Source organism: Nasonia vitripennis, unplaced genomic scaffold (assembly GCF_009193385.2).
Source record: "Nasonia vitripennis strain AsymCx unplaced genomic scaffold, Nvit_psr_1.1 unplaced0132, whole genome shotgun sequence".
Taxonomy (NCBI): Eukaryota; Metazoa; Arthropoda; class Insecta; order Hymenoptera; family Pteromalidae; genus Nasonia; species Nasonia vitripennis.
Window position 1 is genome coordinate 40342 of NW_022279911.1, and position 21399 is coordinate 61740.

At 42.1% G+C, this 21399-nt stretch overlaps 2 protein-coding genes across 12 annotated transcripts; one reads left to right on the forward strand and one right to left on the reverse strand.

Moving 5' to 3' along the window:
• The first annotated feature begins 3008 nt into the window (after positions 1 to 3008).
• Positions 3009 to 16867, forward strand: LOC100114095 (heat shock cognate 71 kDa protein-like). 11 transcript variants are annotated; one of them, XM_031933302.2, is made up of 4 exons: positions 3009 to 3819; positions 13565 to 13684; positions 14042 to 14292; positions 14485 to 16867. In XM_031933302.2, exons 3-4 carry the CDS (start codon positions 14052 to 14054, stop codon positions 15813 to 15815), a joined length of 1572 nt encoding a protein of 523 aa, XP_031789162.1. In that variant the 5' UTR covers positions 3009 to 3819; positions 13565 to 13684; positions 14042 to 14051; the 3' UTR covers positions 15816 to 16867. The 11 variants fall into 11 exon arrangements, with proteins under 11 accessions (XP_031789162.1, XP_031789166.1, XP_031789165.1 ...); XM_031933306.2 differs by having other exon boundaries at positions 13565 to 13606; positions 14048 to 14292; XM_031933305.2 differs by lacking the exon at positions 3009 to 3819 and adding an exon at positions 11815 to 12782 and having other exon boundaries at positions 13565 to 13606; positions 14048 to 14292.
• On the reverse strand, positions 15970 to 18614 carry LOC116418268. Its single transcript, XM_031933308.2, has 3 exons — positions 18571 to 18614; positions 17154 to 18501; positions 15970 to 16744 (listed from the first exon to the last, which is right to left on the reverse strand). Exons 1-2 carry the CDS (start codon positions 18612 to 18614, stop codon positions 17277 to 17279), a joined length of 1269 nt encoding a protein of 422 aa, XP_031789168.1. The 3' UTR covers positions 15970 to 16744; positions 17154 to 17276.
• Between the last annotated feature and the right edge of the window lie 2785 nt (positions 18615 to 21399).

The following is a 21399-nucleotide window of genomic DNA, read 5'->3' on the forward strand; positions in this document are numbered from 1 at the left end:
TATACTTGCGTACTCAGTTAGAACGTATTAGGAATCGCGCTAAAAGAAGTTTCTTATAGCGTTTAATGGGACACGACAAACGAAATCGAACAGTGTATGAGGCTATACCATCATTCAAAAATGCAAATAGAACACTGTATGAAGATGAAAGCCGATAAAATCATTATTTAATAATACTGTACTTGCGTACTCAGTTAGAACGTATTAGGAATCTGGCTAAAAGAAGTTTCTTATAGCGTTTAATGGGACACGGAAAACGGAATGGACCAGTGTATAAGGCTATACCATCATTCAAAAATGCAAATAGAACACTGTATGAAGATGAAAGCCGATAAAATCATTTTTAATAATACTGTACTTGCGTACTCAGAACGTATTTATTAATCTGGCTAAAAGGAGTTTCTTATAGCGTTTAATGGGACACGACAAACGGAATGGAGCGGTGTATGAGGCGATTATTGACGTAGACGCACCTGGGAATTAGAAATTCAAAGTGCAGAATATTAGACTTTTCGCTAGATTCACTACGCTTTTAACTGCACCAATTGTGCACTATACCGCTCGGCCAGAACAAATTTTAAAATCTTGGACGAACATAAAATTTATTCAGTGTCTACCATGATTCAATAATTCAAATGGAACACTGTATGAAGATGAATGCCGATAAAATCATTTTTTAATAATACTGTACTTGCTTACTCAGTTAGAACGGATTTATTAATCTGGCTAAAAGAAGTTTCTTACAGCGTTTAATGGGACACAAAAACGGAATAGAGTGGTATATGAGGGGATTATTGACGTAGACGCACCTGGGTATTAGAAATTCAAAGTGTAGAATATTATACTTGTCGTTAGATTCGCTACGCATTTAACTGCACCAATTGTGCACTATACCGCTCGGCCAGAACAAATTTTAAAATCTTGGACGAACATAAAATTTATTCAGTGTCTACTATCATCCAAATATGCATACGGAACACTGTATGAATATGAAAGCCGATAAAATCATTTTTAATAATACTGTACTTGCGTACTCAGAACGTATTTATTAATCTGGCTAAAAGGAGTTTCTTATAGCGTTTATTGGGACACGACAAACGGAATGGAGCGGTGTATGAGGCGATTAATGACGTGGAAGCACCTGGGAACTAGAAATTCAAAGTGTAGAGTATTAGACTTGTCGCTACATTGGCTACGCATTTAACTGCACCAATTGTGCACTATACCGCTCGGCCAGAACAAGTTTTAAAATCTTTGACAAACATAAAATTTATGCAGTGTCTACCATCATTCAAAAATACAAATGGAACACTGTATGCAGTTGAAAGCCGATAAAATCATTATTTAATAATACTGTACTTGCGTACTCAGTTAGAACGTATTAGGAATCTGGCTAAAAGAAGTTTCTTATAGCGTTTAATGGGACACGGAAAACGGAATGGAACAGTGTATAAGGCTATACCATCATTCAAAAATGCAAATAGAACACTGTATGAAGATGAATGCCGATAAAATCATTTTTTCATAATACTGTACTTGTGTACTCAGAACGTATTTATTAATTTGGCTAAAAGAAGCTTCTTATAGCGTTTAATGGGACACGAAAAACGGAATGGAACGGTATATGAGGCGATTATTGACGTAGAAGCACCTGGGAATTAGAAATTCAAAGTGTAGAATATTATACTTGTCGCTAGATTCGCTACGCATTTAACTGCACCAATTGTGCACTATACTGCTCGGCCAGAACAAATTTTAAAATCTTTGACAAACATAAAATTTATTCCGTGTCTACCATCATTCAAAAAAACAAATGGAACACTGTATGCAGTTGAAAGCCGATAAAATCATTTTTTAATAATACTGTACTTGCGTACTCAGTTAGAACGTATTAGGAATCTGGATAAAAGAAGTTTCTTATAGCGTTTAATGGGACACGGAAAACGGAATGGAACAGTGTATAAGGCTATACCATCATTCAAAAATGCAAATAGAACACTGTATGAAGATGAATGCCGATAAAATCATTTTTTCATAATACTGTACTTGTGTACTCAGAACGTATTTATTAATCTGGCTAAAAGATGCTTATTATAGCGTTCAATGGGACACGAAAAACGGAATGGAACGGTATATAAGGCGATTATTGACGTAGAAGCACCTGGGAATTAGAAATTCAAAGTGCCGAATATTAGAGTTTTCGCTAGATTCACTACGCTTTTAACTGCACCAATTGTGCACTATACCGCTCGGCCAGATCAAATTTTAAAATCTTTGACAAACATAAAATTTATGCAGTGTCTACCATCATTTAAAAAAGCTAATTGCACACTGTATGAAGATGAATGCCGATAAAATCATTTTTTCATAATACTGTACTTGTGTACTCAGAACGTATTTATTAATCTGGCTAAAAGATGCTTATTATAGCGTTCAATGGGACACGAAAAACGGAATGGAACGGTATATAAGGCGATTATTGACGTAGAAGCACCTGGGAATTAGAAATTCAAAGTGCAGAATATTAGACTTTTCGCTAGATTCACTACGCTTTTAACTGCACCAATTGTGCACTATACCGCTCGGCCAGAACAAATTTTAAAATCTTTGACGAACATAAAATTTATTCAGTGTCTACCATCATTCAATAATTCAGTATGCTTTATGTAATTAAGTATTATATCTATGAGGTTCTATGGGAGGCGATCAAATGTCCGCGGAAATATATACACACACACATATATATATATATATATATATGTGTGTGTGTGTGTGCGAATGTGTGTATAAAATTATCATCTTCGATTTCACAGAGAACGATCGATATATATATATATATATATATATATATATCGTTCTCTATATATATATATTTATATATACATATATATATATGTGGGTCGTTCTCTGTGAAATCGAAGATGAAAATTTTAATTTTTGCCTAAACTGTACATATATGTTCTATATATTGTACATGACTAAAAAAAATTTTCAGCGCGATTCCTTTATTTGGCTTCCAGTTCTAGCTGGTCAAAGTTGAGGTTTCAAGCAATTTTTGCATTTTTGCCTATTTTCAATGATTTGTAGGTTACAAGGGATGCATTTTTAACTAAAACTACCCAGATACTTTTGTTACGCTATACCCAGCGCTTTATGTATGTTAAGGCTACCTTATTTGCATTTTAAACCTCAAAGTATGAAAATCTGACTGTTTGATCCGGACTCCGACAACCTGAATACAGTAAAAAGATACCTATTTATCGTAAAAAAAGTAGCTGTAAAGTTTTAGAATGGGCCTGACCTTCTACTAGAAGTTATGTAGATAACAAACATGATATAATGGCTAATAATTGGTTTTACATTTAAATTTTACACTTATAACCTAGTACATTTTATGACTACCGATACCAACATGTTTTTGTATCGGTAGACATGAAATTTACTACGTTATAAGTGTCAAATTTGAATGTAAAACCACTTATTCACACATCGCGGACCGTTTCGACATTTACATTGTAACGTGGCAGTTGGAACTCACGTTACAAGTGGAAAATTTGCGCCGCGCAATAGAGAGGCGACGACAACCTCGCAACGTGGCAGGTCGAGCCGCGAGTAGGCGCACAGAAGGGGGAGCAGTTCGTGTGGGGAGCGCGCGCAGCGCTGGCCCCGCGGCCACGTGTTGCCGCGTCGGGAGAGCTCGGCCTCTTTCGCTCCACAACGCTGCTATCGATAGGACGCCTGCGCTGCTCACCGAGGCTTTCGATTGTCCTGGTACCCGCGCGCCATTGCAGCTCGCCTTCGCTTTCGTTATCGTAGCAAGTAAGTAACAGCGTACTTAGCGTGCGAATAAACTAGTGCGGCTGTGCCTCGGATGAACGCGTCGCGACACGGTTAGTGTGACACAATGCACTTTGACGGTCGTGGCAAGGGCGGCGAGTCGAGTGCCGTGAGGTCTCGTCGCCTGTTGCGAATTTTGTATGCTCTCGTTTTTCCTCGCTATCGTTCCTTTCACGCTACCGTTACCCTCCGCTCAAGCTACCGTTTGTCTTTCCATGCTCTCGCTCTCGCCCAATTCCCCACTATCGTTACCCATGTATTGTGCATGTTTCCTCGCTATCGCTCTCCCCTCGTATTGTACCTCCCCGTTATCGTTTCCTCACCCCCGCTATCCCTACCAGCTACCGATTACTGCGTGTTACCGAGCTACCGTTAGTAAGTAAGTTAGCGATTAGGTTAAAATAGCTATTAGTAGAGTTTCCGTTAAGTAGTCGTCAGAATGCACGAGTGTGCGCGGAGAGGACGGACAAGTGTTGTGAGTACGGGTTTTTCACGTCGCGGTATATGGAAAAATAAGCGTCTGATGGGCCGGGGAAATCGCATAACTCGCGAGAATACGCCGCGACGGACGCGCTGGTCGTCTGGGCCGGTAGACGATCAGAGAGGCGAGGCGGGTATTCGCCCGCACCGACAAGTCGGCGGACGGCGCGCTGACGAGCGTGGCGGTGGCGTCGATTGCTCGGTGGGCGCGGGTGATCTCCCCGGAAGGAGGTTAGAATTATTAAAATCGTTGCGGGGCCGCGTGTAGAAGTTCGCTCTTACTCACTATGACCTCGATCGGCGACGTAACGTGCCGCATAGTAGTTTAGTTAGTTCAGCGTAGTGCCTCTAGACTGTAGAGGCCGCAGGTTTTCGGCAGGTTGCCGTGGTTGTTAAGAGGGAAAATGAAGAATAAATACGACATATCATATCCGCAGTAAGCCTTAATGAGTTTTATGACCCACGACCCTGTTCGATACTCCACACCTTCCTTAGAGCTAGCCGAGCTAATTTCCCACGCCGTCGGGTCCCAACACACGGTGGCGCTCACACGGTAAGGGAATCGCAGGATCCCTGGCGCCCTGGGCCGAGGCGGCCCGCCACCGTGTATGCATTGGAGCGTGACGGCGCGCGAACATAGATTTAAGAACGCTGGGCTGCGCTAGCAGACCCCAGTGTTTCAACTTATGAAACGTCTGGTTTTCTCCCGCGTTCCGCGTTCGGGAATATAAGGTTAGTTCGTTTCATCTTTAGAACTTATAGTTCGATTTCAAGCGCGCGATTATGATTTGTTAAATAAGGACGATTTTACAATTATTAACAACACTTTCTCTCTGCGTTTTCTTTGAGCTTGAGACCGACAATAGGCCGCATTAAAAGTGTGTACAGGAAATAGTACGGGACAAGGTAGATCATTCCGGGTGAAGGCTTAGATGTAGACTGAGATTCAAGAAGCTTCATCCTCGGCTGCTCACCAAGTAGTTTTTCCGAGGGAGAGATAGGGAGAGAGAGAGAGAGAGAGAGAGAGAGAGAGAGAGAGAGAGAGAGAGAAAGAGAAAGAGAGAAAGCGAGAGAGAGAGAGAGAGAGAGAGAGAAAGCAGGAGGGGGGGGGGGGGTAAGGACCCAGATGTGCTGCAGGACGAGGGCTGGGGTGCTGAGGTCTTGAGGATTAGTGTGCTTGGGAAATTCCCTGCGCACGTTTTGTTGTCAGTTATATTAGAAACTAGATATTATTCTTTTATTTCGAATATTCGCGCTTCTAGTATGGCGAACGGTATATTTACGTAACACGTTACCCCTTATGCTAAATAAATTGTTGTTATGAAATAAAACAATTTTTTGTATAATATTCCTTTTTGTTCTATTAAAGCTGATGTTGGGGATCAGGGAAGCAGATCTTGCGAATAAAATAGAAGATTAACTTGAACTCTATATTGTTTATTTACGTAGAGCGATTACTGTGGCGAGTATAAACTAGACTTGTTGACTGGTCGGTGGTCGGAACAAGAAGAAGGAATTATAAACGTTTCGGAGCTTATATACACAACTATAACCGTTAACGATCCGTTAGATATTACTCGCTTGAACTCTATAAACATATGAGTATCAAAGAGCGCGAAATATTCAAACATTTAATTGTATGAATTGACGAAAAATTATATCACACCACCTCAATTATACAATTCAAAGGTTACAATATGTCGCGAGACTATACATAGATATAAAAACAATAACATAAATAGGTAAAATAAAATCTTTCACAAAATCTTCAATCTTCTCTCTTCTCAACGACTCTCATACTCGCTGCATTGATGAATTGGTTTAGCTTCGCAGGTCCAACTGGTTTCGTCAAAGTATCAGCCAATTGTTGTGTAGTTGGTATAAAAATCACCTCGATCTCCCCTTTCTTGATATATTCCTTAATGAACTGATGACGGACATCGATGTGCTTGGGCCTTGGGCTAAAACGTGAGTTTTTACTCAGATCGATGGCTCCCTTGTTGTCGCAGTAAATCGGCATCGGTTTGTCGTCTCTGATTCGGAGTTCGCTGGCGAGTCTGCCGAGCCATAACGCCTCCTGAGCGGCTGCTGACAATGATAGGTATTCAGCTTCGGTAGATGACAAGGCCACTGTTGATTGCTTTCTGCTGTTCCAGGAGACGACACCACCTTGTACCATAAAAATGTAGCCGGAAGTTGATCGTCGATCCCCCTGTTCTCCAGCCCAGCTGGCATCACAATAGCCTGAAATAAAATCATCTCCATCACGAGTATACCTTAGTCTGAGATGTTTGCTTCCTTGTACGTAACGGAGAACTCTCTTGATCATGGCCCAATGTGACTCGTCGTAATCCAGATTGTGTCGACTGATCTCACCGACTGCATGTGCGAGGTCTGGTCTTGTCGCTTGTACCAAATAAAGAAGCGATCCAACTGCGTTCTGGTAAGGTACAGCAGCTGGATTAAACTTGGCACTTGACGGTGACCCTGACCTGGAATTGGTGTTGGTCTCCAAGGGTGTGCTGACACTTCTGCATTCCTCCATGCCAAAGTTTCTTAGAAGTGTGTCGATGTAGTCGGTTTGCTCCAGTTCCATGACTCCTTTGGTCTTGTCGTAATGCACATTTACACCCAGGTATCTCTTGAGTGGTCCCAGATCCTTCACAACACAGATATTCATCAATCCTTGTTTAAGGGTATCCAAGAAGTCGATGCTGTTGGTAAAAACGATGAGATCGTCTACGAATAAGGCAACAACTATTAGTTTAACGCTGTTTGAAAAGCTATAAATACACGAATCGAGTTTAGATTGTCTGAGGTTTCATTTTTTCAGAGCACCATCGAGTTTGATGTTCCAATTCCTACTTCCTTGCTTTAGACCATAAATGGCCTTCTTGAGAAGGCAGACTTGGTTTTCGTGTTGTTTGGCGACAAAACCTTCAGGCTGTTGGAGATAGACTGTATCTGTTATGTCACCATGCAGAAAAGCAGTTTCTACATCCAAATGGTAGATATCCAAGTCCCTTCTAACTGCATACGCAAAGAGTAATCTCAATGAGACGAAACGAACTACTGGCGAGTACGTTTCATCGTAGTTCACTCCTTTCTGCAGTGAGAAACCCCTGGCAACTAGTCTTGCTTTGTAGCGGGTACTTCCATCAGCTGATCTCTTCTTCTTAAAGATCCATTTACTGCCAACTACGGACTCACCCGAAGGCAGATTGCACAATTGCCAGGTGTTATTTTTCACTATAGCAGAATACTCCTCTGCCATAGCTCGCCTCCACTGATCAGATTCGGAGCAGGAAATAGCTTCTTGGTAGTTTTTCGGTTCACCCTCTTCAATCGTTGCTGAGTAGGTGACAAAGTCATCTAAATGTTTTGTCTTCTTTCTTCTGCGTTGAGTCTTTCTTACAGGTTCAGTCTTATATTCTTCGTCAGAGCTGGCCTCCTCATCCAGTTGATTTGAATCTGATCTTGTCAGAGGTCTAGAGAGATTAGAAGCAGCTGGCTTGACAGATGACTTGCCTCCTTTCTTGATCTGGACTTGCTTCCCTGCGTAGTTTTGAATGTCTCTTCTGTTAAAATCTGGGTTCACTGGTAAGTCCTTTTTTAAGATCTTGTTTCCAGTTTCTTCTTCGCGAATGCTTTTATTTATTGGTAATCTTCTTTTCAGCTTACTTTCTTTTTCAGGTACTTCTCCTTTCAGCACTTCCTTTTCAGGTACGATTTCTTCTGATTCGCTTTTTACAGGTTCTTCTACGCGAACGTCTGGTTCATCTTGATTGTGTTCATACAGAGGTTCATGATTCTCAATAGGTAGGTATATTCTGTTTGCAGGTACATTTTTGGGCTGTTCATCCTCGAAGAATTCAACGTTGCTAGCTGTGAATATTCTCTGTTCTTCGTGGCTCCACAATCGATAACCCTTCTGGTTCTCACAATAGCCTATCATAATGGCTTGTTTCGACGTGGGTGCAATCTTTTTCCTGAGATTGCTTGGTATGAATGCTCTGACTTGACATCCAAAAACTCTCAGTAGTGTGAGATCTTGTTTTTGCGCTGTCCACAGCTCCTCAGGAGTTTTTCCTCCAAGACATTTCTTGGAACTTCCATTGGAGATATAGCAGGCTGTTGATGTGGCTTATGCCCAAAATTTGTTTGGAAGCGATGCTTCTATCAGCATACACCTCACTTTCTCCAGCAGCACTCTGTTGACCCTTTCTGCACGACCATTCTGCTGGGCGTGATAGGGTATTGACGTTTCATGTTTGACGCCCTTGCTCTGGAGAAATGTTCTGAGCCTCTCATTTACATACTCTCGTCCATTGTCTGTCCTGAGGATTGGCCTGTCTGATTCTCTGCGAATAAAACAAACTTTTGTGTTACCTTTGGGACTTCATCTTTCTTCTGGAGAAAATAAACAAACAGTTTCCTCGAGTGGTCATCCAGGAATGTTAAAAAGTATCTGACCTTGTTCAGAGATAAATCCTCCACCTGGCACACGTCGCTGTGCACTAACTGCAGTACTCTGGATGCTCTTGTGCTGGTGGCTTGGAATGGCTTATTTGTGAGTTTGCCTGCCACGCAAATCTCACATTTATGCAGTAGTTTGTCATCAAAATCCACTCCGACTGCTACCTCTTTCAGCTGCTTCAGGTAATTGACGTTGAGGTGAGCCATTCGTCGATGCCACAGAGTTATACTGTGCTTCTGCACTGCCTTGAATGCAACTGCTGTGCTGACCTTGCTGGATTGACCTGGGTTGGGCTGCAAATTCAGTTTGTAGACGTTGTTATTGCACATATTACCTTCCAGGACAACTGATCCGGTATGATCCATGACTTGGCATTTTTTTTCTTTGAACGTTACTGCACCACCTTGTCTAGTGATTGCACTGACTGAGACTAGATTCGCTGTTAAACCAGGGATATGGAGAACGTTCTGAAGTAGAATCTTTTTGCTGCCTATGGATCCAGTATTAGTAATGTGTAGATCTCCTTCAGTTTGTACTCGGATTTTTGCTTTGTTGGCTGCTGTGACTTCTGTGGTCTTCGGTGCACGTATGTTCGTCAGATGAACTCCTTCACAGCACATGTGAGTCGAAGCACCGGAGTCCAGGATCCACTCTTGCTTGCTGGTGGTACTCAGTAGACCAACTGCAAGTAACGCGTTGTCTGCTTTCAGAACTGCTGTCTCGGAATCGGCCGCAGAGGTGTCGAGTCGAGCTGTGTGAGTATGTGTCGCCGATGACGAAACGAAAAGCGCACACACAGTCTCCTCGGTGTCACTATCGCCTTCCGCCGACATTGTACACGCGAGGTTTTTGTTGCGTTTCGGCTCCGTACACTTATTTGCGTAGTGTTCGAATTTGTTGCAGTTATAGCATCTAACATTGGCTGCGGGGTTTCTGGAGCTGGGGGCGGCGCTCTGACGCGATCCTCGCGTTCTGTGGTAATTGCCACGTCCTCTGTGCGATCTATTACTAAACTGCGCGGCTTGCGCTTGCGCGTGAAGTCCGCGTGATTCAAAATCATCCGTTACGGATTGCGATTCTTCCAGCAATTTGTTTTTAATGAGATCACCTGTAATTTCCGCACCTGAGTTGCTTAACGCCATTATCATAGGCTTATAAGCGGGTGGGAGTCCTGCGAGTAGAAGAGCTCCAATTAGGTCGTCTGGCAACTTGGTTCCAATTGTTGCGAGCTTCTTCGTCGCGGAGATGATGCGGGCGACATAGTCCTCCATGGAGCGGCAGCTCTCAAACTTTGTTGTTGTAGCTTCCATGAGAAGGTGTACCTTTCGTGCCAATCCTTTGTCGTCGTAGGTTTTGGCCAGTTCGTCCCACGCTTGTTTCGGAGTAACCGCATTCTCCAGGTACGGGTAAATTTCGGGCTCCACTGCTAATATCATGCGCTCTCGCGCCTTGGCCAGATTCTTCGGGTCTGTGCTGATTGTTCCACCGGCTGGTTGTTCGACCGTATCCCATAAGTCTTCGATCTCCAAATATGCGCGCATAGCTACTGCCCAAGATCGATAATTTTCTCTTCCTGACAGTTTATCCAGTATCTGGAAGGATGAAATTTGATTTCGGCTCGCCATTTTCGGTAAGGAAAAACCACTGTGCTCCAACTGTGACCTTCAGGCCAAGGACGCCAACGGCTATGGCGTGTCACGGTCGCAAGTCTTTTCGGCAACGGAATACTTGTGCAGTTTTCGTTGAGATGCTTCCTGGGCCCATAACCTGATGTTGGGGATCAGGGAAGCAGATCTTGCGAATAAAATAGAAGATTAACTTGAACTCTATATTGTTTATTTACGTAGAGCGATTACTGTGGCGAGTATAAACTAGACTTATTGACTGGTCGGTGGTCGGAACAAGAAGAAGGAATTATAAACGTTTCGGAGCTTATATACACAACTATAACCGTTAACGATCCGTTAGATATTACTCGCTTCAACTCTATAAACATATGAGTATCAAAGAGCGCGAAATATTCAAACATTTAATTGTATGAATTGACGAAAAATTATATCAAAAGCTAACGTCCATACTTACTATAATTTGTACGCATATTGGCTTGTTGAATAAAAGCATGCACGCAAGCTGGAAGATGCATCTACTCTTTTCGAGTATCCGATCTAATCAACTTGAATGTACTAACTGCTTATAAGGCTGCATAAATAAAAATTATACATAAATGAAATTTTAATTTCCGAATCTTATTGAGTCAGTCTATGATTTGTATCTCTCTGTCACTTGTGTATCGTGTATGGTGTGTATATGTATTTGTGAGATTTCAATCTTTTTACATTCTACAGGCATTACTGCTTCTTCCGGACATACAGCCTGGCCCAACGAGCAATATTGGTCGTGTGTGGGCGGTCTAACTGTCGTCGATCGCAAATTATCGAATTTCCTTGTTTTCTTTGGCACAATCTTAGTGTCCCTACATTCTGGGCTTACAGCTCCTGCCGGACTTATGCTTATTGCCTGGCCTAGATAACGAGCAAGATTGGTTGTATCCGGGTGGACTTGTATGTAATGTATCTATCGAGAGGATAGTTTTTATTATGATTACTGCTTAGCTTCAAAAATTCGTGAAATCTTTAAAATCAAGTGGCGCGGGAGCGCCACGAAGGCGAGTTTGAGAAGCAGACGACGCCGCGGCGCCCGTGACACTATTTACTTCTATATTGGTCTCTCGAATTTTCAATTAAGGAAATAAATTATTTATCATTCATGTAACCAGCTAATTTTGATAAATGTTTATACTGGTATGCCAAACTATGATTTTAAACCAAAATATCAGCAATAAACCAGCTTTAACATAATAAACAAGTATGCAGGTGAACAAAAATGCTGAAATCACTTGCTTAATTTTTCTTCAGCCCAAAAAGTGGTAAGACCGTTAAGTTAGCTGCGTGCAGTTTGACCGAGTGGTTAGACTGTGAAGTTGGCCGCACAAGCTATTGAGCCTACATTGTCTGCTCCTCTGCTTGAATTATAAATGTGTGCTCCGTAGTATTCGGTGTTTTGGTGTAAAAATCTTTCAAGGAAGGTGTCTAGATAAATAGGGTAGCTGATGACGACGTCTAGGTGGTGCGCTCCGTGATTTTTGGTGTTTAGATAAATAAATCATACGAGGACGGCATCTAGGTGTACAGGGCGGCCGATGGCGAGGTCTAGGTAGTTCGCACCGTGGTTTTTGGTGTCTAGGTGTTGAAATAATTCGAGGGCGGTACCTAGGTGTACAGGGTGGCCGATGACGAGGTCTAGGTAGTTCGCTCCGTGGCTTTTGGTGTTGAAATAATTCGAGGGCGGTGTCTAGGTGTACAGGGTGGCCGATGACGAGTTCTAGGTAGTTCGCTCCGTGGTTTTTGGTGTCTAGGTGTAAAAATCATTTGAACGCGGTGTCCAGGTGTACAGGGTGGCCGATGACGAGGTCTAGGTCGTGCGCTCCGTGGCTTTTGGTGTTGAAATAATTCGAGGGCGGTGTCTAGGTGTACAGGGTGGCCGATGACGAGTTCTAGGTAGTTCGCTCCGTGGTTTTTGGTGTCTAGGTGTAAAAATCATTTGAACGCGGTGTCCAGGTGTACAGGGTGGCCGATGACGAGGTCTAGGTCGTGCGCTCCGTGGCTTTTGGTGTTGAAATAATTCGAGGGCGGTGTCTAGGTGTACAGGGTGGCCGATGACGAGGTCTAGGTAGTTTGCTCCGTGGTTTTTGGTGTCTAGGTGTAAAAATCACTTGAACGCGGTGTCCAGGTGTACAGGGTGGCCGATGACGAGGTCTAGGTCGTGCGCTTCGTGGTTTTTGGTGTCTAGGTAAATAAATCATACGATGACGGCGTCTAGGTGTACAGGGTGTCCGATAACGAGGTCTGGATAGTTCGCGCCGTGGGTTTTGGTGTCTTGGCGTAGAAATAATTCAAGGGTGGTGTATATCAACAATCAGTGATCTCATGTTAGTGATAAAAATGTTACAAAAAAGCTTTGATCTAAAGGTGCTAAATATGCTTATATTTTATTTCTACGACGTCGAATATGAAATACTCAAAAAATTTTACTAAAAAGGATTGAAATCTCTAAAAAAAATAACTTTTAAAAAAGTAAAAAGTTAGGCAAGTTTAATATATTTCGCAACAAAATTACAGATTGAAAAGTACTAAGATCAATCAAACAAAGTCAAGTTTATTATATTTAATCGTGATGAAGCAAGGAACAACTCTCAAGATAATTACTACGTAACTTGCCATGCCCGTTTCATTGTACTTATGGTGTTTGTATGACGTTCTAATACATAAAAGGAAATTTTAGTTGTTCACCAATAAACAAAATTAAACGGGCATGGCAAGTTACGTAATACTTATCTTGAGAGTTGTTCCTTGCTTCATCACGATTAAATATAATAAACTTGACTTTGTTTGATTGATCTTAGTACTTTTCAATCTGTAATTTTGTTGCGAAATATATTAAACTTGCCTAACTTTTTACTTTTTTAAAAGTTATTTTTTTTAGAGTAACTAGTTTCTTTTTTGTTCTTTTTTATCAAACAATTGGAAGCCTTATTGAATGCTTTGTTCAACTGCACACATACTTAACTTTCTTGATTGTCCACCAAAATCTTTCTCTGTCTCAACCACCATGATTCCCTGCTCATATACCTTGAGCTCTCCTTTTTCTATCTCTTTCTTTGAATTCTTTTATTAACCTTTTAGTAAAAAAATACGTATTGGTCTTTTTCAGAAGGATACTGAGCGTCACGTATCAGCCTCGAATTCATCCTCGGTTCGTTTGCTGCAAGAGTACTTTTGTAAAAGTCTCTTGAAGCAAATTTACTTACATTATTGGAAATTTGACAAAAATGTAAGTATAAAAAATAATCAAGTATTTATTACTCTTCTTCTCATCCTCTCTGTTTGCAATCCCTCCCATCTACTCTTTTTACCTCTTCCCTCGTCAGTTTCACCACCCTTTTTTTCACTTCATCACCCACTAAATTCGTCTCTCTTCTGTCTTATTTACCATGGTTCTTTACTCGTAGCATGAGCTTTCCTTTTTCTATCTCTTTCTTTGAATTCTTTATAACCTCTTAGTTAAATAACATTGGTTTATCAGCTTTCAATCATACAAATATAAGTATATGCATTGTCAAGTGTATTATACTTTTTAACACGCTGTGACGGAAAACAAAAGTTATTTAGATATAAGATTTATTTTCAGTTACAGCAAAATGTCCGAAGTACCATCAATAGGGATTGACCTAGGAACAACAAATACTGTTATAGCAGCATGGATACCCGAGACGAATAAGGACTTGAACTCCACCAAATCATCTGGTACAGTGAACATAATAGCCAATTCTAAAGGACACAGAACGACGCCGAGTTGTGTGGCTTTTAATGAAAAAGAGCGTCTGATTGGCACTTCAGCTCTATCTCAGGGGCAAAGGAATTCAAAAAACACCATTTATAGTAAGATCTCATATAAAATATATAAAAGACATACAGAGGGTGCCAACTCTTTTTAAATTTTAAGCTTGGACTGCTCTTAAAAATTTCAATCGAAGTAACAGAACGAAAGGGCACCAACATTACGCCATTATGTGCTAATACTTTTCTACATATTGCTTCTATAAAAAAAGAATAATCAATAACCTTTTCTAGGTTCCAAGAGGTTGATAGGACGTGAGTTTGACAATGAAGTCAAAGCCGAGAGTGAACATTGGCCATTTGCAGTGGTGGATAAAGAAGGTCGTCCCTTCTATGAAGTCAACCATAAATCAGAAATTAAATACTACTCGCCTCAGGATATTGCGTCAATGATCTTAGAATATGTCAAACAGTTTGCTGAAAGCTACCTAACAAAAAAAATTACAGATGTAGTTATCACTGTTCCCGCTAACTTTAATACCATCCAACGTGAAGCAACAAAATTTGCTGGAGAAATGGCAGTATTAAACGTATCCATTATAAGTGAGCCGATTGCTGCAGCACTCGCTTATGGCCTAAATCATAAGATAAATTATAATGATTATGTGTTAATCTTTGATCTTGGTGGGGGCACGTTTGATGTATCGGTTGTCACAATGCAAAATGATATTTTAATTGTCGAAGCAACAAGTGGCGATCAACACTTAGGAGGTGAAGATTTTACAAATATTTTGCTGGAACACTTCACTAAGGAATTCAATTCTAAATATGACTGTGAAATACAGGTGAACGAAGTGTCAGTGAAGCGCTTGTATAATGCTTGTGAAAATGCAAAATTAGAACTAAGTGATTCTGCAAGTGCAAACATAGATGAATTTGCGTTGTTTGATGGGCATGACTTCTGTGCTACCATAACTAGAGATAAGTTTGAAGAACTTTGTGATAATTTATTTCAGAAAATTCTGAAGTCAGTTGAATTAGTCCTGTCGGATGCTAAAGTACAAAAGTCTGACATAAAAAATATTGTCTTGGTAGGAGGCTCAACTAGAATATTAAAGATACAAGATATGTTAAAAGACTTCTTTGGTAAAGAGTTGGACAAATCTATAAATCCTGACGAAGCAGTTGCCTATGGTGCTGCTCTGCAAGCATCCATGATCCATGGTAATATGGAAAATCTTCTGTTGGTTGACGTAACACCATTGTCACTTGGAGTTCAAGTAGGAGAAAATGAAATGTCCATATTGATAAAGCGGAATACTCGTTTACCGTTCTCTAAAGCAAGAAATTACACCACAGCTAGAGATAATCAGCAGAAAGTAGAAATAAAAGTTTATGAAGGTGAAGACAAAAATGTTAATAATAATTTATTTTTAGATAAATTCACTTTGATGAACATTCCTCCTGGGCCAAAAGGTACTCCAACTATCATTGTTACCTTCGATATGAACAATAATGGCATTCTTATAGTGTCAGCTGTAATAAAATCAAATGAACATCTTACCAAGAAAATACACATTGACCGTAGAAGATGTTTCTCCCATGAAAAAAAAAACCCAAGTTGACGAGGTAACAGTGATTGACTAAAAATCTATGGTTACGAGATACTTCAGAAGAGAAAAGAAAAATCTATAGAAAAGAATGAATCATCGTTAACATGCGCAACATCAACAGAAATAAAAATAAATATTAATATAAATAAATTACAGTACAATAATATGATGGTTAAAAGATTTTGATATCATTACTTTATTACAGTGCCAGTAAATTTAAAATATAATTTTTAATACTGAAATAAGAAAGATGAAAAATGAGTTGTTATTTTTGTTTCCCTCTCAAAATACAATAGATACATACTCTAAGCTTTTGAGGGACAATTGCATTTCTACATAATTTTCTTTATATACTCATTATCTAAATATTAAAATTCTAATCAATATTACTATAAAGGTACAACAAAATATGTTTCGATGCATTTCAAAAATATATTAGTAAATTATGAATTAAAATCTATTTATATTTCCACAAATTTCTCCATTCTTTTTTCGATGTTTCACAAACATGAATTTTTTCAAAACAAAGCCACCTTAATGTCCATAAGTGTCGAAATTTTCGTGAACGTAATTAAAATACGATGTACTACCGTCTTCCGTACTACTTTTGCTCAGTATAAAGTGATACTTGCTTGTTGTAGAGAACTTTTCGGTCCCGTGACATTTATTCTGTTTCGGACGTAACAGTAATTTTCAAAAATTCTACGGTAGTCCAGTTGATATGTATTAGCAAATTTCGATGACAGTTGTGCAAAATGATAAATATTATCAACATGGTCAAGGCTCTGGAGATGATCTTCAACATTTGTGTAATTAAATGTCACATTGCAGCAGCAACATTTTAATACATTTAATTTAGATGAGACGCACACAATTGAGTTGTAAACGAGGTTCTCATAATAATCTATAACAATTCCCACTGAAGTCATTGCTTTAATAATCTACCAGAGAATGGTGCCAAGAATCAAATACATTTCAATATATCAAATATAAGAATAATCTGCAAACAGCAATAAATAAAGCATAAAGCAAGACGGTAAAGTATACATAATAAATATGCTTTGTCTATTTGCACGAAAATTCACGCATTTTCACGTACTTCACGTATTTTCAAGTAAATTTTCCGAGCTTTACAGTTTTCCGATTCACTCAAAAGCTCTATAAATACGTAAAAACGTAAAACTTAAAAACCTGTATTTGCGTGAAATCATAAAAATGTGATTTTTAAGTAAAGGTAAATGAAAGCATGTTATACAAGTAAAAACGTATTTTCAAGTAAAAAGTTATTTTTGAAGTACTTGAAAAATCATTTTATACAATTGTTCGGTCTTTTAATACAGTTTTACATACTTTTTTTATTTTATTTGAGACTGTCGCATTTTCTTTCTTGTCTGCAGATTTCAAATTTGCTTGCCTGTTTTTTTTATTTGGCGAGTTATTTTTTAATCTTTTGACTGTTTCTTTTTTTTTATTTCAAAAGCGGTATTTCGTAGATCGTTTCATTGCACTATTAATGGTTTCTTTTATATCTTTAATTAAATTAGTATCAGCATCTGGACATTTCTTATGGAAATCTCTTAACAGCGTCAATATCTCTTTTTCACCATTTTTATATTTGTCTTCATTTTGTTCATTGAAGATACAGTTTTTCATTTTATCTATATCTTCTTGGGTCGTGGTAGTTTCTATATCATAAGTATTCATCACTTTCAAAATGAACTTATCATTTAATTTTTTCTTTACCATATCAGCGAGCATCACAGGAGAATATGATACATCAATGTCGTATTTTATTAGCTCTTTTAAAAGGGCCTCAGAGAAGTTGTTCGCGCATTCATGAGAAATTTTTATTTTTTTCTTAGAATTCTTTCCTGTCATTAAATCATATATTGCCTGCTTACTTTCTTTGTCAATATCTTCAAATTTTGTTGAAAATTCCTCGTAATTAACATTATTCTCAGACAAATATTCCAACATCTTATTATGCTCGTCATTTCCCAGCTCTTCAGAGTGAAACCTTTTCCTTGAGTTTAAAGTCATATTTATGTAAAATTGATAACAATTCGATACGAATTCTAATTCACTTGATGGATCTGGAATACTTGAGTAATTCTCAGGTCTGGCAAAGTAAAATAACAACTTGGCTTGATCGCTTTTTAACAATTGATGGTTGAATTGGTTAGTTTCATCAACTTTTATTAATTTTAAAAGTGTATCTAACGAATAACCTTCAACAGTACTGTTTGTATTTTTGACTTCTCCGAAATAAAAACCACCATCAACTTTATATCCTTCCAATCCAGGAATATACTGCTGAAAAATGCAGACTAAAATATTCTGTTTTATTGGTTTAGTATGACCTACTTTAGTCGATACAGTTACTAGGTTGCTTAATCGCTGTTGACAATACTCTGAACAATTAACACTGTAGTTCAAATATTCAAACCATATTGTGTAACCAGCAGTATGAAATATACCATCTGGTAAATATTCTTTTGAATGTGACGATGTTATGGTATGGTTATTAGAAAGGTTGTGTAATATTGTAATTTTCTTATCAACCAATTGATTAATAATAAACAAAGCAATCCTTGGATGACTAAGCAAATATCTGAACCCGCGTGAAAATATTATATGATATCTTGTGGCGGTTGCTCCACCCGGACTGCTGGCACCATCTCGCGGTCGCCGCAAGCAGCTCCTTCAGCCTCGGGCGATCTACTAGAGAGCGCTGCTCTCCCCCGAGCGTTTCCTGCCGGAGACGAGCAAGCCGCTCGCTCTCTTGGTCACAGGCAACGGCACGCGACACATCGTCCGCCAGTACGACACCGACACACAGTAATCTGTCCGCCACGCGATCTCGAAGTTTGTGATATTACGTCTATTAATAAAGTCTAATTTTGAAAACTATAAGTGAGGAAGTGTTACTCTTTATTGTGCGCGAAACCCTGCACCTCGATCCCTCGCTAAATTGGTGACCCCGACGTGATCGCGGCGGATTTTTCAGTGGCCACGCGGGCACCCCCACGAACACGAGCTTATCGACAGTGACTCAGTGCGGGCGGTAAGAGAGACAAAAAAAAAAGATAAACTCAGTGCGACGGAGACTCCACGCCGAGTTAGCGGTGACAAAAACCGCACGCTTCGCGACAAGACGAAGGAGTTCCGCGAAAACCTCGACTCGGACGACAAAGACGCAGTCGACATGATCGATCCCGGAAACCCGGCCGGCCCCGGCGGCGGCAGCAGCGGAGACATTCCCAATGGCACCGGCACCGGCGAGACAAACCCGGGAGGATCAGGTAATGGCAGCACGACCGGCCCCAGCGCTGATCTCGCTGCGCTACGCCACGTGGCGATTCGAACGCCGCCATTTTGGAAGCATTGTCCCGAGGCCTGGTTTCTCCAACTGGAGAGCATTTTTGGGTGCAACCAAATCCTATCGGACCTGCACCGCTATAACACGCTCATTTCCAGCCTCGACCAGGAGGTCGTCCAGGACATGCTGGACGTTATGCGCACGCCGCCCGATTCAGGCAAATACCTGTACATGAAGACGCGCATTCTCGAGCGCTATGGCCTGACGGCGCAGAAGAGGCTGCAAACGCTCTTCACCGGGTTAGAGCTGGGCACGCGCAAGCCATCACAACTCCTGCGTCACATGCGCGCTCTGGCTGCGGGAAGCATAGACGACGAGGCGCTCCGAGTCCGCTGGCTCGACCTCATGCCGGACAACGTCGCAAAAATGCTGCGCATCCTGCGAAACAGCCCCCTGGACGAGCTCGCAGAGGTAGCCGACGGGATCGTCGAGACTGGGCCAGCCACCTACGCAGTGCACCCGGGCACCAGGCAAGCACAGTCACCGGTCCGAGTGCCCGCTCCTGTTCCACCTGTTCCTGCTGCTGCTGCGACGACGTCTGCCGGGACAGCTGACCCTCGCCTTGTCGCCGAGTTCGCTGCCATCCGTATTTCGTTGGCGGAGATCGCTTCCGCAACCACTAGGACCCTCGAAGCAATCCAGAAATTGGGCAACAACCAGCGAGGACAGCATAGCAACAGCCAACAGGGTGGCCGTCGAAGCCGTTCAAGGTCGCGAACTCCAGCAGGAAATCCAAACCACTGCTATTACCACCATCGATTCGGAGCCCAGGCGACGCACTGCAGACAGCCCTGCTCCTTCCAGCCCAACCAGGGAAACTAGGACGGCTGCCTGGAGCTTTGGCGGTCTCCGACAGCCCTACGTGTGCTGAAAACCGCCTACACGTACTCGACAGGACCACGAACACCAGCTTCCTGGTGGACTCCGGCTCGGTGCTGTCGCTCCTGCCCCGTTCGGCAGTGCGAGAGCGCAACCTCGACGTCCAGCCGCTTCGACTAGTGGCGGCAAACGGCACCCCGGTACACACATTCGGCAGGCGCCTGTTGACACTCAACCTCGGACTCCGCCGTGCCATCCCTTGGCCATTCATCGTGGCGGACGTTCCTGTGGCGATCCTGGGGGCGGACTTCCTTCACCACTCAGGGTTTCTGGTGGACCTCCAGCATCGCCGCCTCATCGACCCGGCCACGATGATCTCCACCCCGGCCGAGATCCGGGCAACTTCCATCCACGGCGTTTCCGTGGTCGCAGGCCCCAGCTCCAGTGGCAGTCCGGACGCATACCAGCGGTTGCTAGCCGAGTTCGCTGATCTAGCCCAGCCACACGCCCACCGGCTTCGAGGCCAAGCACGAGATCCACACAACGGGGCCACCGGTCCATTCTCGTCCTCGTCCTCTCTACGGCGAGCGTCTCTCAGCTGCGAAGGAGATCTTTAACAAGCTGCTACAGCGAGGCATCATCCGCCCAGGTTCAGGGCAATGGTCCAGCCCCCTTCACATGGTGGCCAAACCGAAGGGAGGATTCCGCGCCACTGGCGATTACCGCAAGCTGAATGCCGAGACCATCCCGGACCGCTACGCTTTGCCGCGGATAGAGGACCTTCTGCAAGACTGTCGGGAGTGCCACGTCTTCTCGGTCATTGACCTGGAGAAGGCGTACTACCAGGTGCCAATGGACCCAAAGGACATCTGCAAAACGGCGGTGACGACACCTTTCGGACTCTTCGAGTTCTGCTCTCTGTCTCTAGGCCTCCGGAATGCTACGCAGACGTTTCAGCGCTTCATGGATAATCTCCTTCGAGACCTTCCATTCACGCGGGCCTACATAGACGACATCATCGTGATGTCCAGGAATCACGAACAGCACCAGGCACATTTGCGAGCACTGTTCGAGCGCCTGCGTCAGGCACGGCTGACCGTCAGCATCAACAAGTGCGCCTTTGGTCAGAGCGAGGTGGATTTCCTGGGTTTCACCGTCTCCAACCAGGGCTTCCGACCACCAGCGCGGAAGATCGATGCAATCCGGAGCTTTCCGAGACCAGAGTCGCCCAAAGCTCTACGACGTTTCCTGGGAATGCTGAATTTTTACAGACGCTGCATTCCGCATGCAGCTCAACAGCAGGCCCCACTCAACGAGCTTCTTAGGGGCATCCACAAGGGCAGTCGACAGGTACTGAAGTGGACGCCAGAAGCTGAGACCGCTTTCGAGGTCGCTAAG

Coding starts and splice junctions, on each gene's coding strand:
- LOC116418268 (XM_031933308.2), bottom strand. CDS start 18,614: ATGTGTCGCGTGCCGTTGCCTGTGACCAAGAGAGCGAGCGGCTT. Junction 18,502..18,570: donor ACCAAGAGAGCGAGCGGCTT/GCTCGTCTCCGG, acceptor AGGCTGAAGGAG/CTGCTTGCGGCGACCGCGAG.
- LOC100114095 (XM_031933299.2), top strand. Junction 13,607..14,047: donor CAGCCTCGAATTCATCCTCG/GTTCGTTTGCTG, acceptor TTTCAGTTACAG/CAAAATGTCCGAAGTACCAT. Junction 14,293..14,484: donor TTCAAAAAACACCATTTATA/GTAAGATCTCAT, acceptor AACCTTTTCTAG/GTTCCAAGAGGTTGATAGGA.